General features: G+C 38.9%; 1 protein-coding gene across 1 annotated transcript in view; it reads right to left on the bottom strand.

Annotated features, from left to right (window-relative positions):
• The window catches only part of LOC141141245 (dynein axonemal heavy chain 5-like), a 334,052-nt gene that overhangs the window by 190,880 nt on the left and 123,946 nt on the right, over positions 1 to 19,226 (bottom strand). Inside the window, exons 38-41 of the mRNA XM_073628924.1 lie at positions 8,997 to 9,196; positions 2,310 to 2,520; positions 988 to 1,101; positions 672 to 806 (exon numbers count right to left, since the gene is read on the bottom strand). Of these exons, the coding sequence (XP_073485025.1) occupies positions 672 to 806; positions 988 to 1,101; positions 2,310 to 2,520; positions 8,997 to 9,196 (660 nt within the window). The remainder of the gene's footprint in view (positions 1 to 671; positions 807 to 987; positions 1,102 to 2,309; positions 2,521 to 8,996; positions 9,197 to 19,226) is intronic.

The following is a 19,226-nucleotide window of genomic DNA, read 5'->3' as shown; positions in this document are numbered from 1 at the left end:
TAAATTGCAGAAAATCTAAGACAACTACCTAACTTTCTTGAAAAAGGAAAAAAAGTTTACATATTCCCGACATAGGGAGAAGAATTTTACATATGTGTGTGACTATTCCTACACATAAACATGTTAAAGCTGTCTGTAGTGGAGGTGGGCATGGCATGGCTTTCACTGACACGCAATGATCTTAAAGCAGATTATTCTTTAGGAGATCAGCTACTGCACATACTAGCAGCCCTTTCCAGGTTCATTAACTGGAACAAAATTATATTTAGAGATCTAAACATCTCTGCCATAACGTGACATAAAAAAAATTGGTTTAGATTTGATCTTGGATTTTCTTTATTAAATTAAATTTTTTTTGGATGTGTGGACTCAAATGACAACAGCATTTTATTTTTAATGAAAGTGAGAGGTATGTGTTAGTGCAGTTAAATGTCAGCGATAAAATAACAATGGTACTTGCATATACTGTCTCACTAAACTGCTGTCAGTATATGAGATAAATAGGCCGATCTTATAGTGCAGCACAGAAGATCACTGAGGGGCCAATCTGAGTTCACATTCCCCTCCTGTTTCATGGAATAAAACACCCTGCCATACGGTTCTGGTTTCTAATTACAGGTGTGTTTAATATTATCAGGCTCAACATGGCATGAATCATTCATTTCTAGTACCTTCTGTGCCCATTCATCTATAGCCACTCCTTGATTAATGTCTTCAATTACTTTGAAGATTCTGTTGTTCAGTGAACTACGCACATTACTGTGAAGTTTACTGAGCCAAGCTCCTAAACCAGGGCCAATGGCAACCTGCAGATTCAAAAAGGAAAAACCATTATTGTATTCATTTAATACAGTTGCTCAGCAAACAGGAGGAAATTGTACTTTAGCATTTTTTTAGCATACACATAACAGATCATTCATGAAAAATGCAGAAAAACAGGTTTTAGGGTTACAGTAGACTAGTATAGATGACTCGTGATATGACTACCTGTTCATCCAGTTGTAGACTTTCACCAGCTTGTCCTGTGACTGAAACTGCATTTATTTTCTTATTCAGTTCTTTAAACGTAACTGGTTGATTTCTTTCATGAGATAAACCTGCCTGAGGGAAAAATCCACACAAACAATTGAAATCTAGTATAGGTAAGCACACAGAAAAAAAACTGTCACTGATTGAGATGCTCACTGAATGACACCACTTTAAAACATTGTTTCAGTAATAACATTTCATCACATTTTATACTCAAACTTTTATATTTTCACCCAAAAGGGAAGGTCCACTTGTTTGCATCCTCCCCCCTCCACTGCCACATTTGGCACTTTTTTTGGTGGGAGCGGGGGAGCAGGCACCTGGTTTTGATAGGTTCCTGCTCCCACTTCCGGTCAGATGCGCTGTGACAATCTGAGCCCCCCTTCTTCCCCTGAAGCCTTCTGGGACACATCACAGGTCCCAGAATACTACAGGACCATTCACAAAGTGCAGCGTGGCTTGCGCATGTGCAGTAAGAAACCGGCTATGAAGCCGCAAGGCTTCACTGCCGGTTTCCCTTAGTTACGATGCCAGCGCCTGCACCTGAAGCCGATTGAATAATTGACTGGAGTGAGGCTGGATCCCTGGACAGGTAAGTGTCCTTATATAAAAAGTCAGCAGCTACAGTATTTGTAGCTGCTGACTTTTCATTTTTTGGGGGAGTCTGGAGTTCCTTTTTAATAACACCTGTTGTTTCTGTCTGTATTGTCTTTGGAGACATTTCCCATGACTTCCTCTCTGTCTGCCAATTAGGGACTCGGATAGCAATAAAAACCTGGCAAACGCTCTGACGCTCTATCAGAAACAAAATAAAACCTTTAGGCTAATGGCGTGTACACACGGGCGGACTTTTCAGCATCAAACGTCCGATGGTCTTTCCGACGGACTTTCAACAGAGTTACGACGGACTTTCGGACGACCGGACTTGCCCACACATGAACTGACTAAAGTCAGTTCGAAAGTCCGTTGGACTGAACGTGATGACGTACAAAGGGACTAGAATAAGGAAGTTCAGCCAGTAGCCAATGGCTGCCCTTGTGTCCTTTTTTGTCCGTCGGACTAGCATACAGATGAACTGATTTTTCGAGCGGACTCGGAAAGATTTGAAACATGTTCCAAATCTAAAGTCCGTCTGATTTTCAACAGAAAAAGGCCACACACGGTCGGATTGTCCAATGGATTAGTTCCGTCAGACCAGTCCGGTCGAAAAGTCCGCCCGTGTGTACACAGCATGAGTTGACCTTTTATAATTGTCTGAACATTCTATAGAAAGTACTTACAGATTTTAGAGATCTTTGAAAAATACTTTCAGTATCAGTGACATGTGTCATACTTCGCTGTCCCAAAGACAACCATCCTTCATTTCCAGATCTCACACTAAGAAAGTCAAGAATGGGACCTGCCACCTCAGCTGCCTCTTCCTCAGAGCTCACACTTTCTTCTTCCTCAACTTCCTCCACCTCTATAGACAAAATGCCACCGAACATTGACCTGTACAATTATATGTTAATAAACAAAACAAAGAACATTCATTTTGTTTAATAAAAAAATAATATAATGCCACAAATCCATGCCCTAGGCTAGGAGATCCTACATACCATTAAATGCTTTTATGTACATTGCTTTACATTGTGAAAAATATTTCATTTTCAAATGAAATTCTCTGGACACCTTCCAAAAATGATTTATGTACAGTGCAGAGGTATCTTAAAGATCCCCCAAATCAAATAGACGGGTTGAGAGACAAATGATTTGTAAAAGGCATCATATAAGTAACAAAACTGGCAGGCCTACATTTGCTACCTGAACAATGTACCACCAGTTGGACGGGAATGATTTAGATGAATAATAGGATAACAAAGAAAATCTTCATAATCCTCATGGTGAGACTGCATGACAGGCATTCCTCAGTTAATTCTATAAGTACTTTGGATTACACAGAGTCAAGAGCTAACAAGATCTTACCATTTTATACCCTTTTGGATTCACTGACTTCTACACTAACATCCTTTGTTTAATATAAAACATTTGTTTACAAGCTTGTGTTAATCACTGCAAACTAATGAGTTTTCCATAGATCCTAATAGGAACAAATGTAGGGGTACTGGGAACCCTCTTTGTTCCACAGAACCTAAAAAGAGTTTAGGGTTACTAGTAACGATTTCTCACAACACATTGCCAGAATACAAATTTCCCACATCTTAACCCTAAGGAGGATTGACAAACAATCATGTGTACTATAGATTATAAGCATTTACTACTCTGACCGATGCTTTTGCCAAGGGCGAGATGAATATTTATAATGCTGCTGCAGAATCTAAGGTCGTTCTGTAGGGCACTTTCTAAATGTAGATTTACCCCCTTGCTGGTCTGACCCGTACTAGGTTTATAACACAAAGGATAGTACAATCTTTATGATTATTTACGTGTTTTATGAAAATCTGAGGATCATGAGAGTGGAAATTTTTATTTTACAGGCCAGAATTATGCTAGATAAGGTTTAGAATACACCACCACCTGTTAACTTCCTTTTACACGTCTCTTTGCTACACAACCATTATCAGTGCAGTTTTTGGTTTGTACAGACTACACTGGTCATGTGATAAGGGTGGAAAGAGAAATTATAACAATTCTTTGATATAAAGATACTGTATATGGGTCTAGGATTTGCATATTTTGGTGGTTTTCTGTTCAAAGAATAAATATCTTTGTTAGGGGCTGTTGGAAGGTGCAACATCGTTAAGATCAGACATTTATACATTTTTACTCTCTGGTTATCACAGGGCCTTATGGCACGCTAGAGGTCATCTTGAAGCACCAGGCAAATCAGTTTACACAGCAGGGTGTTTGTAACAAGTGGCAAATGGGAATTAATCTCCTGAAGGATGCTCTCACATAGGCCTCCTGATGTGATGTATGGGGGGGGGGGGGGGTAGAGGAGCATCATCTTTGACCTCCTGGTGCGGCTTGCAACAACATCAAAGGAACAAGATGTGGACTGGAATGTTGACCTGGGTCAGGGCAGTTCTTCACAGAGTAATGCTGCCCCCTTGTGGAAGAAAGCAACATACTTCCTGGAGGATGTTTGGGGTAATAACATACTTCCTGGTTATTAGGAAGGACAGCCCCTTATAACTTCTCATTGGACCGAGGACTACACGGGCGGGCAGAGGGTGTTTGTGTGGGTTGTGTCTGTGAGTGCTTTAAAATGTGGGAGCCAAGAATGAAGACCCCCCTCTTTCTCAATGAGCCCAGCTGAGAGACACAGAACACTGAGGAAGGACTTACAAAGCTATTTTATTTTATATGCTATGTATTGTTATTTTAATTTTCTATGTTAGTATTTCTAGTTTCTTTGCAAATAAATAAGACCTTTGTTTCTTTGAGCATTGTGTTTATTTTTATAGCTAACATTGTTATTGTATCATCACCATTAATATCATTAGAGCTTTGATAGACTAGCTCAGTGATGGCGAACCTTGGCACCCCAGATGTTTTGGAACTACATTTCCCATGATGCTCCACTACACTGCAGAGTGCCTGAGCATCATGGGAAATGTAGTTCCAAAACATCTGTTGTGCCAAGGTTTGCTATCACTGGACTAGCTAATCATAGGAACAGACAAGATAATACATATTGATATGTAGAAAAGTTGAGCTGGCTCAGCGTAAAACTAGTAGATGGTACCTGTTTTAAGGTAGATCTGCTTATTAGCTATTGCTCTCCAATGTAAAAACAATAACTGAATCTATGATAACAGCCCATATATAAATTATTGCCATTGCTGATGAGACTTCCAGTGCCCTTGGATCAGACCAGCAGGAAATCAGGTTTATTACTGTAATCACTACTGGAATTGCAGTATCACTCAATACCTTGCACTTCTAAACATAAAAACTATGACATATATAGATATCCGTACAGGTGTCTTTTCTTGATGGTTGTCAGTTTTGTTATTTTTCATGTTTAGTAGAAATCATGGGTATCATGATATAGTATATATTTGTTAGGACCCCAGTTTTTTAAAGATTAGGGTTTAGATGAACTGCAGTGTACATTCCGATTTCATTTGTAATATTAATGGGTGAGTTCACCCAAAACTGATTATGAGAGGTTATTATTACTGCTTGTTATGGGTGTGTCTCACTCTTATTGATGCATTTGTTATTTATTTTATCTTACAAAAAAGCAACTGTAGGAGAAAGGCAACTACAACACCCAGCTCGGAAGAAACAGTTTGGAAAATTTCATGTAATCTTGCTGTTGGAGTATTCATGACTTGAACCCGGGGGCTGATTTGGCCCACTGGACTCTGAAACTAAATGATCACTTTGGTGAACTGAATCTTGGAGGTATTTGAGGCACATTTATAAAGCAGTGAATGTGACATTCATCAAACATTCGCTGCAAGTAAATAAATCACTATTTAAAGTAGACGTTCTCCCTAATACTAAAATCTCTAAATCTACTTGCAGCCACAATCTAAGAATAACCTATCTAGCCCTGTAAAGAAGAAATCGTTATACATACCTTGAAAATAAATAGACTCTCAGAGGTTGGTGTGAAGAATTGCCACCATCTCTAAATAATATAGAAGGAACCTCATATAGATGGGATTTTAAGGGCAAAATTATTTGCAGAAAGTTATACTTTATAAAAAATATATCATTTTTTATTATACAAAAGTTAAAAACAAATTTATACAGAAAACATGTAAATAAACAATGCCATTGTAGTCTATTACAGTAATGACAAAAAATCAAATCCAACGTGTTTCCAAATGGTTAATTTATGCAATCTTCTTCAAAGATAATGGTTGACATAAAAATTTCCAATGGTTCATCAGACATCCACCCGATCTGTATAGGCCTTTAATCATGCAAAGGAACCCCTGGATATAGAAATCCAAGAAGAGGCACCAAACTGGAGGGCGGAGAACCGCTTTAACAAAATTGCAAATGGCAGTGGTGTGGAAATCTAGAGGTGGAACACACAGTACATGGTAAGACATAAAAAAATAAAAAAAATAAAATAAAAATAAAAAACCTTACGTGAGTTTTGGAGGTTGTGACATTCCAACCAAAAAATATATGATGGAAATATTTTGAAACAAGGGGGGGCAAAATTCAAGCAACCCAAGGTATGGCAGGAAGTCCCAACCCTGAAAAATGATGAAGGAAGAAAATATAAAGGTTGTCTAAAAAATGTTTTTCCATAAAAGAAGAACGCCGGGAACCCCCGAGCCGCCATTCTTATCCGACGACATTCTGTCTGAGGAACAACATACAATTTTGTTCTTATCCTTACGATTAGAGGGGTAATCACCTCTCTCTTGTGGCTGTTTTTGTGGATTCTGGACTGCTTTAGGTTCAGATGTGGGAGAGACACACAGTACATTTTGGTAAGCTTGACTTATATTTTCATGAACATTTTGATTCTATTTCTCTTTCTCTGATTATTTGAGATTCTGGCTTTCATTCATGGAGAGGTGCCCCAGGCGTCTTTGGGGGATCCCCTTATCTGAGTGACTCTTTAGCCACCATCTTATTTATCGAGCGTTATGAATATGGATTCCTGTGTTTTTTAATTTATAGATATGGCTCTATATTTGGCAATTTTGGTTCCCTTTTTTCTTTAATTATTTTTGTGTATTTTTATTTTCATACATTTTTTAGACAACCTTTATATTTTCCTCCTTCATCATTTTTCAGGGTTGGGACTTCCTGCCATACCTTGGGTTGCTTGAATTTGCCCCCCCTTGTTTCGAAATATTTCCATCATATATTTCTTGGTTGGAATGTCACAACCTCCAAAACCCACGTAAGGTTTTTTATTTTTGTTTTATTTATTTTTTTATGTCTTACCATGTACTGTGTGTTCCTCCTCTAGATTTCCACACCACTGCCATTTGCAATTTTGTTAAAGCGGTTATCCGTCCTCCAATTTGGTGCCTCTTCTTGGATTTCTATATCCGGGGGTTCCTTTGCATGATTAAAGGCCAATCAGATCGGGTGGATGTCTGATGAACCATTGGAAATTTTTATGTCAACCATTATGTTTGTAAGTTTTTATGTATTTCGGCACAGGCGTTATATGCGTGTTATGAAATAAATGTATGCTTATATTATATATTTTGTACCTTTCAGAAATGGCAAAAATTATCCCTGAAGAAGATTGCATAAATTAACCATTTCGAAATATGATGGATTTGATTTTTTGTCATTACTGTAATAGACTACAATGGCGTTGTTTATTTACATGTTTTCTGTATAAATTTGTTTTTAACTTTTGTATAATAAAAATTGATATATTTTTTATAAAGTATAACTTTCTACAAATAATTTTGTCCTTAAAACCCCATCTATATGAGGTTCCTTCTATCGTTATACATACCTTTTTTGAAGCCGCTTTGGTCCGGTCTCACGCTGAGCTTTCAGAGGCGGCTTCTCTGTGTAGGTATGTGCAGAGGAGGCAGCCGACAACGGAATCCCCATAGTAACTCTATGGGTGACATCACTTCTCAGGCATTTCACAGCCGTTGTTGGTTGTCTCCTCTACAAAGCTTCCGCCTCTGGAGACCGGACCGGAGCGGCTTCAAAAAAGGTATTTATAGTGGTTTCTTTACAGTGCTAAATAGGTTAGTTTTAGATTGTTGATGCCTGTAGATTTAGAGATTTTAGTATTATGGTGAACTTTCACTTTAAAACACATGAACCAGGAATATACACCTGCAGTAAATGTTTGGTGAATGTACCACTTTACAAATACAGTATACCCCTTAAAGTATATCTAAACTTCAGATTGCAGCTTACTAGTTCTTAAATGTGGTAACTTTTTTTTAGACTTGTTTTCCTTTATTTTTATTAGGTGATCCTGCCATTAACACACTTCCTGTCCTAGGGAGGTAACACACACTCACAGTACTGTATCTATGGATGTACAGTGTTTTCACCCTAGCACAGGAAGTGTCTTAGGACTACAGAATATATCCCTCATCCTCATCTCCATACCATAGAAGGGCATAAAATAAATGGAAAACAATCGCACAATGTGGCTGTCTGAAAATGTGAACTGTGACTGCATCTGATTGAATATTCTGCCAACACTTTTCCACTTGGCTCAGTCAGTTTTTTAGTCAAAATCTGTTGAGCTGGGTGATGTTGACAGGACTGCCCAAAGCTCAAATTTTGGATGATGCAGCATGATTCAGTCAAATTTCAATTTGTGTTGGACAGGTTGAAGAGTTCACAGGGATTTAAGCACTCCATCTACTTCTGGTTGTATTAGGCATTTATTTGAACTGATTAAAAAGATAAAACAATCCACCATTTCCACCATTTTATACCAACAGTCTTCAAGCACGTTAATGACCATTGAAAGAAAAACGATTACATTACACATGCTAGTATTTTCAATTCTGTAGTGCAAATATGATATGAAACAGCAGTACCCCACAGCAATACAGTCACAAAAAATTGTCTGCCTTGTCTGTCTACAATCCGATTGCTTAGTGGTTTGCATATCATTACGGTTTTATGAACTGCCTTGCTCTGTCTATCAGACCTTTCTAGAAAAAAAGGACAAATAAGTACTTGTCAAAAGCTTTAAGGGCCACCTTTACCAACGCTCTGTTTGATGATGGGCAATAAAGCAAATTGCTTTGAGACACATTTATATGATGTTATCAAACTGCTGTAATGTTTTTGTTTAAAAATGTAATAATCGTAAAAAAAAAGGTAAAATAGAATTCAACATTTTATAATCAATCATACAATAAATCAAGTTCTCAGACAAGTAATACTATTCATTCAGCATCATTCTACAAATATCTAATATTTTTGAAAAGCAAGGTAAGTGTTAAAAATACTCTGCAAGAGGATGGCACAAGATGTTATTATTACGTGCACATATTGCTTTTATTTTACAGAAACAACACACATTTGTTTTCCATCAGGACATATGGTACCTCAAATGATGCTGAAGATATTTAATATCACAAGGGCGGCTGAGCGCAGACACTAGTGCCAAATCTGACAGGAAGTAGAAGCGAGAGAAAGCTTGTCTCATCCTGCCAAGGTAAGAATTCAGAGAGGAGAAACAGATTTCTAGCTCCTGGTAGAAGTGCCTAAAAAGAACTTCTTTAGGGACATCGCCTGTGCAGCAGCACTGTGTGGAAAAACATATTAAGTCAAAAATGTAATTAGTTACTACAGATAAGACCATTGCAACAAACATGATGTTCAATCATCCGTATTTTACTGCAGGTTATCAATTTGGTGACTGCATTCGTTTTCTTATTTTCTTCTGGCAGTTCTGTGAATAAAACACTTCCTGCCACTGGGTGGTTGTTCTCACTCATCCCACTGTATTTAAAGAAGGATGATGTTTGTCACCCTGGGCTGCTCTCTGTATGTGTTGGTGCATACCGGTTGTGTTGGTACACATTGCTATGACTTGCTGATATTCAGGGATGGGACAAGTTGGGGAACATGAAGTGGGAGGGGGAACACCTGTGGCATCACATGCAGGAGAAACTATCCTGGCTATCAGAAGATTTGCTGGAGACCACAACACCAATCACTGTCCTCCCTCAGAAGTCTCCAAAGCTCGCCCCAAGCCCATATAAACAGTTTTGAGGGAAGGCTGTATCTCCTCCCCCTCCTGTGTGCTATCTGCTCCATCTCCCAACCTCTAGCATGTTCTGTGGTAAACCTGCCTTGCACCCAGCAGCGTTGAAAAAAGAAAGTTAGCCACAATGAATGTAAGGTTTTTGAGGAGACTTAACGTATGTATGTATGTAGGTGTCTGTACATGGGCATCTGTGTATGTATGTGAGTATAATAATTTATGTGTGTGTGTTTGTGCATATGTATGTACTGTATGTATGTATGAGTGTGTGTGTGTTTATGTAGACATGTCTGTATTTCTGTGAATGTATGTATGTACTGTATATACAGTCTCTCACAAAAGTGAGTACACTCCTCACATTTTTGTAAATATTTTATTATATATTTTCATGTGACAACACTGAAGAAATGACATTTTGCTACAATGTAAAGTAGTGAGTGTACAGCTTGTATAACAGTGTAAATTTGCTGTCCTCTCAAAAAAACTCAACAAACATCCATTAATGTCTAAACCGCTGTCAACAAAAGTGAGTACACCCCTAAGTGAAAATGGGCCAAAAGTGTTCCAACACTGCCTTAACCCTCTTGGGCATGGAGTTCACAAGAGCTTCACAAGTTGCCACTGGAGTCCTCTTCCACTCCTCCATGACGACATCGCAGAGCTGGTGGATGTTAGAGACCTTGCGCTCCTCCACCTTCCATTTGAGGATGCCCCACAGATGCTCAATAGGGCTTAGGTCTGGAGACATCCTCCATTCCCAGAAGTAGCCTATTAAGGGGAAACATGTTGGAAGGAGATGGGAGCTGTGATGTGATGATTCATACTTGTTGACGATCTCTTGGTTGGATTAGGCCTCATGTACACTGCTGCTGGTAAACGGATGTTTAGGAGCAGCTGGGCATTTTTTTCAGCTGCCCCTGAACTCTCCTCTGTTATCTTATCAGTACATGTACACAGGGTCATATATAGTCGTTTCTAGGCAGTTGAGTTTAGAAGCATTTTTTTTTTACAAACATATCTAGATCCAAACACGGCTAAACGCGGCTAAACGGGCGTTTTTAGATGCCGGTTTCTAGCTATCAAGTTAAATCATTCAGGAGAAGTTAAACAACGTCCTGTGTACTGAAGCCTAACCCTCTCTATTGCCTTAATTTATCCTAGTTGTAGTAAGTGCATTATTTTAGCTTTAATAAACTTTTTTGTAAACGTATTATGCAATGAGTCTTCCCTATGTTTAAAACCCACACATACACTGAGTGGAGAGCATCAAGCGAGGCCAGGCTGGAGTGTGCAGGGCTGGGAAGCTAATTAAGAGGATGTTGGACTGAACCATCGAGGAGGTTGGGTTACATACAGGAGGAATCCACATATCTGTTCACCTCATGCGATATATGATCTCTTATAACTTGGAGAACATTGGGATCTGGTAAGCGGCACATTTACTTATATTTGGAAAAACGGATTGAAAATATTCTTTCACTGGAAGTGGTTCACTTGATTCTATAGAAAGATTTGAGCATGGATTGAAATGAAAACACCAGGACACTTTATATGTATATTTTTTTGATGAAAAATATAAAAAAAAAATTTTGATGAACTTTTTTGATGAATATTATTTTTTGATGAACAATTTTCTGATGAATGTGGTTTCACATTATGTTATTATGTTTGTTTAATCACATGGTGGTAATTTTTGTGTTTGTTCACAATACTTCACTTTATTGATTCACATAAGACAGCACATATCTTTTATATTTTGAGCACCATATCTTCACCTCCTCATATTCAAGGAGTAGTAAAAGTGCAGCAGTTAAAGGAGATGGATTATTCCCGCGCTATCATATATGGAATAGGCTAGAAATAGAAAAGCTGCATGCACTGTTAAAAGGTAGGCACCTGACCTCGTGAATAGATCTAGAAAATAGGTAGTGCTGCGCTAATCCTAGGTAATTATCAAAATGGTGTATAATCAGTAGTATACATACAGAGCTTTAATGCGTTGCTGTTTGTTAAAGTCGGATGGATGTACGATGGTATTAATTAAAGATATAGCTCAGAATATTTATTTACAATAAGAGTACCCCCTGAGATCTACGCAGGGGTCTATATCCAACATAGGGGAGCGATGGTAATGTTTGAATGGAATCAATAGGGTTGAGTGGGATCAGGTGATATACAATATAAAAAACAGTACTAGTAAGAAATAATAAATAACATAGGTGACTTTCAATAATAGATAGGTGCGTAACGTAAAAACAGTACTTTTAAAAGATGATATTAAACTTAGGTGACTGTCAATCATATATAAAAATGCATTACCATTGGAAATAAATAAATTCACAGTGGGGGGTATCCAGTGCTAATTGGGCTAGTGTAAGGTGCAGCGTGACAAGCCTATTAAAGGCAGTGAGGTAGTGGTGGACTGCTAGTTCATAATGTGCATATGTGCAAAAAATTCAATATATAAAAATGAATATTTAAAGATGGATAATAAAGTATCTCAAATCCTTGTAAAAGGTTTGACAGATAGAAAGTCTTATAAAACCAAAAAAAAAAAAAAAAAAAAAACACAAATGTCCATAGAAATTTCCACAAAAATGATGGCAACGTCTTGGCATGCACACGTTGCAGTTAAAGTGCTCAAGTGCAACACATCCAGTGCTTCTTCGTGTGACACCACTAAGGTTAGGTAGTGGCCCCTTACCTTTAGGTAATAGGGCAACAGCATGTAGTACAATTGACTCTTTAGGGTCCTCCTATTAGCTCCAGCGCGTCCCTCACCAGCCTACGTCCTGGGATGGAGTTCCCTCAGGTATAGTGCCAGAGCGGGGGGTATGGAGGATGATAAGCAAAAAAAGGAAAAGGCCAATAGTGTAATCCCGTTTTAGGTGTAAAAGAACCTCTTTTATTAAAATTATGTAGGTACTCACATTTAAAATTGGACAACAGCAAATGTAATCCAACGAGCAGCGAACTCGTATGCCTCTATGGTGAATGCAGCCTGTCTCGTCCCTACGCGTGACGTCACACCACACGTGACTTCATCAGGGGATGGTTACAGGCTTGAAATTGTGTCCTTAAGTAGTTCAGAATTGGCCGTTTATGGAGCGGCCATTTTCTTGGAGTCTAAGGGAAGTAGTGCGGCGGCCATTTTCTTAAGGGTTATTCGCCGCTACTTCCGCTGAGGGATGCGTCTGTATAACATCTCAGCTGACCCGTTCGACCAATGGGGACAGTCCAGGCATGGATAATGTCTCCAAGTGTCAGCAAAGGGAGTCTATGTCTAATCTGTTGCCGGATACCGGCGAGGGAGTAATTTAATGGGGACAATAGGAAAGTGTTAGTGCTGATTAAATCGTAGTAGGGACCGAGTGTTGGTATTAATTTGGACCTAAATGGGTCTGATGATCAAATCAGGTGCTAGTTTAGTGCAGGGAACCCATCCTGCAATATGATTGGTTAAGTCTGTGATTTAAAGCCCGAGGGGGAAGAAAAACAGCAGACACCGGTGGCATAGAAAATATATATGCACAAACATAATGGATAAAGACAATGTCTATAATAATATAGTGAATGGCCATTAATACATAAGTACCCTAAAGTGAGTGATGTATGTTGGTTGTTTAATAAATAAGTAGAAAATGAGGAAGCGAGGGTGAAATAGAAAAATGATATAATCTATCTAAATGGTGAAAAATGTAAAACAAGAAAAATGAGGTGATGTGTATTAATTGGGGCGTAAGATTAATTGTGGCAAATAATAATATAATTCGTACCTCTATATCTGGGTCACTTATCTTACAGTACATGTTGACTATGTTGCTACTGCATGCCACCGTTAAGGGTGAGGTTATGCGGACTACAGGAATGAATCAATCACAGTGTGTGTATTTCCATAAGAGCATGGGAGACACAACGCTGTATACGTTAAAAAATATTAAAAAGACTATTAAAAAATATTATAAAAATATTATAAAAATATTATAAAAATGTTAGGAGGGTATTCTTTAAAGCTGATAGAATTGGTGATTGGTTAAAATTACTTGAAAGTTAAAAGTCACTCAGGAAGCAGTTGAGGTCAAACTCTATGTTTAGGCCCTGGGGCCAAAATGTGTCTAGGGTGAAGATCCATTTGGACTCTAGTTTGCTGAGGGTTCTCACCTTGTGGCCTCCCCTCCAATGTTTTATATATGGGGTGATACCCCAAAACCTCAAGTGGGTGGGGTCTCTGTTATGACAGGTTAAGAAATGTTTAGACACACAGTGTTTTTCGTAGCCATTAAGGATATTTTTAACATGTTCCTTAATGCAGACTCTCAAGGGTCTTTTTGTGCGGCCTACGTATTGGAGGCCGCAGCTACATTCCAGTGCGTATACAGCCCCTTCGGTATTACAACAAATGAAATCTTTGATTGCAAAGTTTTCCCCCGTGCTGGTGGAGGTGAAGTTGAACATTTTCTCGTTTGGGCGTTTGGTCCTTAAGCAGGCGAAACACCTTTTGCATGGATAAAATCCGTTCCCAGTAAAAAAGGAAAACGGTTTTTTAGGTGGGTCTACAACATTTTTAACTACTAAATCTCTGATTGTAGGTGCCTTTTTATATATAAATTTTGGTTTTTTGGGAAGGATGTCTTGTAACTGCTTATCTGCCTGTAAAATGTGCCAGTGGTTCTTGATTATTTTTTCAATTTTTCTATATTGTACGTTGAAGTCTAAGATCAGTGGTATTCCCTCAGGTGTCTTCTCCTGCTGTTTGGTTTTCTCTTCGATCAGTAAGTTCCGATCCAGTTTGGAGACTTCTGTGATTTTGGTTTGGATAAATCTATGCTCATAGCCTTTCGATATGAATCTCTCGCCTAATTTTTCAGCTTGTTCGAAGTATGTATTTATTTTGGTACAGTTTCTTTTTATACGTATCAATTGTCCTTTTGGGATGTTGAAAATCCAGTTTTTGTGGTGGCAGCTTGTAGTTGGAAGGTAGCTGTTCCTGTCTACTCCTTTGAAATGCGTCTTTGTACTAAATACGGATCCATTCAGTGAAATCTCTAAGTCGAGGAAGTTTATTTTTTCCGTACTGATGTCCCAGGTTAGTGCGATATTTCTGTCGTTCTTATTAAGTTTTAGGAGGAATTCCATTAAGTCTTTCTCTTCTCCATCCCACAGTATAAAAATATCGTCTATGTACCTTTTATATATGACAAGCTGGCTGGGGCGGTCTCCAAAGACGCTATATTCTTCCCACTGTGGGATGGAGAAGAGAAAGACTTAATGGAATTCCTCCTAAAACTTAATAAGAACGACAGAAATATCGCACTAACCTGGGACATCAGTACGGAAAAAATAAACTTCCTCGACTTAGAGATTTCACTGAATGGATCCGTATTTAGTACAAAGACGCATTTCAAAGGAGTAGACAGGAACAGCTACCTTCCAACTACAAGCTGCCACCACAAAAACTGGATTTTCAACATCCCAAAAGGACAATTGATACGTATAAAAAGAAACTGTACCAAAATAAATACATACTTCGAACAAGCTGAAAAATTAGGCGAGAGATTCATATCGAAAGGCTATGAGCATAGATTTATCCAAACCAAAATCACAGAAGTCTCCAAACTGGATCGGAACTTACTGATCGAAGAGAAAACCAAACAGCAGGAGAAGACACCTGAGGGAATACCACTGATCTTAGACTTCAACGTACAATATAGAAAAATTGAAAAAATAATCAAGAACCACTGGCACATTTTACAGGCAGATAAGCAGTTACAAGACATCCTTCCCAAAAAAACAAAATTTATATATAAAAAGGCACCTACAATCAGAGATTTAGTAGTTAAAAATGTTGTAGACCCACCTAAAAAAACGTTTTCCTTTTTTACTGGGAACGGATTTTATCCATGCAAAAGGTGTTTCGCCTGCTTAAGGACCAAACGCCCAAACGAGAAAATGTTCAACTTCACCTCCACCAGCACGGGGGAAAACTTTGCAATCAAAGATTTCATTTGTTGTAATACCGAAGGGGCTGTATACGCACTGGAATGTAGCTGTGGCCTCCAATACGTAGGCCGCACAAAAAGACCCTTGAGAGTCTGCATTAAGGAACATGTTAAAAATATCCTTAATGGCTACGAAAAACACTGTGTGTCTAAACATTTCTTAACCTGTCATAACAGAGACCCCACCCACTTGAGGTTTTGGGGTATCACCCCATATATAAAACATTGGAGGGGAGGCCACAAGGTGAGAACCCTCAGCAAACTAGAGTCCAAATGGATCTTCACCCTAGACACATTTTGGCCCCGGGGCCTAAACATAGAGTTTGACCTCAACTGCTTCCTGAGTGACTTTTAACTTTCAAGTAATTTTAACCAATCACCAATTCTATCAGCTTTAAAGAATACCCTCCTAACATTTTTATAATATTTTTATAATATTTTTATAATATTTTTTAATAGTCTTTTTAATATTTTTTAACGTATACAGCGTTGTATCTCCCATGCTCTTATGGAAATACACACACTGTGATTGATTCATTCCTGTAGTCCGCATAACCTCACCCTTAACGGTGGCATGCAGTAGCAACATAGTCAACATGTACTGTAAGATAAGTGACCCAGATATAGAGGTACGAATTATATTATTATTTGCCACAATTAATCTTACGCCCCAATTAATACACATCACCTCATTTTTCTTGTTTTACATTTTTCACCATTTAGATAGATTATATCATTTTTCTATTTCACCCTCGCTTCCTCATTTTCTACTTATTTATTAAACAACCAACATACATCACTCACTTTAGGGTACTTATGTATTAATGGCCATTCACTATATTATTATAGACATTGTCTTTATCCATTATGTTTGTGCATATATATTTTCTATGCCACCGGTGTCTGCTGTTTTTCTTCCCCCTCAGGCTTTAAATCACAGACTTAACCAATCATATTGCAGGATGGGTTCCCTGCACTAAACTAGCACCTGATTTGATCATCAGACCCATTTAGGTCCAAATTAATACCAACACTCGGTCCCTACTATGATTTAATCAGCACTAACACTTTCCTATTGTCCCCATTAAATTACTCCCTCGCCGGTATCCGGCAACAGATTAGACATAGACTCCCTTTGCTGACACTTGGAGACATTATCCATGCCTGGACTGTCCCCATTGGTCGAACGGGTCAGCTGAGATGTTATACAGACGCATCCCTCAGCGGAAGTAGCGGCGAATAACCCTTAAGAAAATGGCCGCCGCACTACTTCCCTTAGACTCCAAGAAAATGGCCGCTCCATAAACGGCCAATTCTGAACTACTTAAGGACACAATTTCAAGCCTGTAACCATCCCCTGATGAAGTCACGTGTGGTGTGACGTCACGCGTAGGGACGAGACAGGCTGCATTCACCATAGAGGTATACGAGTTCGCTGCTCGTTGGATTACATTTGCTGTTGTCCAATTTTAAATGTGAGTACCTACATAATTTTAATAAAAGAGGTTCTTTTACACCTAAAACGGGATTACACTATTGGCCTTTTCCTTTTTTTGCTTATCATCCTCCATACCCCCCGCTCTGGCACTATACCTGAGGGAACTCCATCCCAGGACGTAGGCTGGTGAGGGACGCGCTGGAGCTAATAGGAGGACCCTAAAGAGTCAATTGTACTACATGCTGTTGCCCTATTACCTAAAGGTAAGGGGCCACTACCTAACCTTAGTGGTGTCACACGAAGAAGCACTGGATGTGTTGCACTTGAGCACTTTAACTGCAACGTGTGCATGCCAAGACGTTGCCATCATTTTTGTGGAAATTTCTATGGACATTTGTGTTTTTTTTTTTTTTGGTTTTATAAGACTTTCTATCTGTCAAACCTTTTACAAGGATTTGAGATACTTTATTATCCATCTTTAAATATTCATTTTTATATATTGAATTTTTTGCACATATGCACATTATGAACTAGCAGTCCACCACTACCTCACTGCCTTTAATAGGCTTGTCACGCTGCACCTTACACTAGCCCAATTAGCACTGGATACCCCCCACTGTGAATTTATTTATTTCCAATGGTAATGCATTTTTATATATGATTGACAGTCACCTAAGTTTAATATCATCTTTTAAAAGTACTGTTTTTACGTTACGCACCTATCTATTATTGAAAGTCACCTATGTTATTTATTATTTCTTACTAGTACTGTTTTTTATATTGTATATCACCTGATCCCACTCAACCCTATTGATTCCATTCAAACATTACCATCGCTCCCCTATGTTGGATATAGACCCCTGCGTAGATCTCAGGGGGTACTCTTATTGTAAATAAATATTCTGAGCTATATCTTTAATTAATACCATCGTACATCCATCCGACTTTAACAAACAGCAACGCATTAAAGCTCTGTATGTATACTACTGATTATACACCATTTTGATAATTACCTAGGATTAGCGCAGCACTACCTATTTTCTAAAAGTGCAGCAGTCTTACCTATATTTAGCACAAGGTTTTTCTATACTATTTATGTCTGGAGACATGCTTGGCCAGTCCATCATCTTTACCCTCAGCTTCTTTAGATGGGAGTGGTTGTCTTTGAGGTGTGTTTGGGGTCGTTATCATGTTGGAATACTGCCCTGCAGTCCAGTCCCTGAAGGGAGGGGATCATGCTTTGCTTCAGTATGTCACAGTACATGTTGGCATTCATGGTTTCCTCAATGAACTGTAGCTCCCCAGTGCCGGCAGCACTCATGCAGCCCCAGACCATGACACTCCCACCACCATGCTTGACTGTATGCAAAACACACTTGTCTTTGTACTCCTCACCTGGTTGCAGCCACACACGCTTGACACCATCTGAACCAAATAAGTTTATCTTGGTCTCATCAGACCACAGGACATGGTTCCAGTAATCCATGTCCTTAGTCTGCTTGTCTTCAGCAAACTGTTTGCGGGCTTTCTTGTGCATCATCTTTAGAAGAAGCTTCCTCTTCAGACCAATTTGATGCAGTGTGCAGCATGACCCCCCCAACTCTTCAACGTCTGCAGCAATGCTGGCAGCAATCATACATCTATTTCGCAAAGACAACCTCTGAATACGACGCTGAGCACGTGCACTCAACTTCTTTGGTCGACCATGGCGAGGCCTGTTCTGAATGTAACCTGTCCTGTCCTGTATGGTCTTGGCCACTGTCCTGCAGCTCAGTTTCAGGGTCTTGGCAATCTTCTTATAGCCTAGGCCATCTTTATGTAGAGTAACAATTTTTTTTTTCAGATCCTAAGAGAATTCTTTGACATGAGGTGCCATGTTGAAATTCCAGTGACCAGTATGAGAGAGTGAGAACACCAAATTTAACACACTTGCTTCCCATTCACACCCTAGACCACAGGTGTCAAACTGGTGGCCTTCCAGTTGTTGCAAAACTAAAAGGCCCTCAAGGCACTGCAGGGCTGAAAGTTACAAGCATGACTCCCACAGGCAGAGGCATGATGAGACTTGTAGTTTTGCAACAGCTGGAGAGTCACCAGTTTGAAACCCCTGCCCTAGACCTTGTAACTCTAA

This window comes from Aquarana catesbeiana, linkage group LG04, assembly GCF_042186555.1.
Source record: "Aquarana catesbeiana isolate 2022-GZ linkage group LG04, ASM4218655v1, whole genome shotgun sequence".
Taxonomy (NCBI): Eukaryota; Metazoa; Chordata; class Amphibia; order Anura; family Ranidae; genus Aquarana; species Aquarana catesbeiana.
The sequence above is the reverse complement of the archived record's forward strand: the minus strand, read 5'-3'. Positions and strand labels throughout refer to the sequence as shown.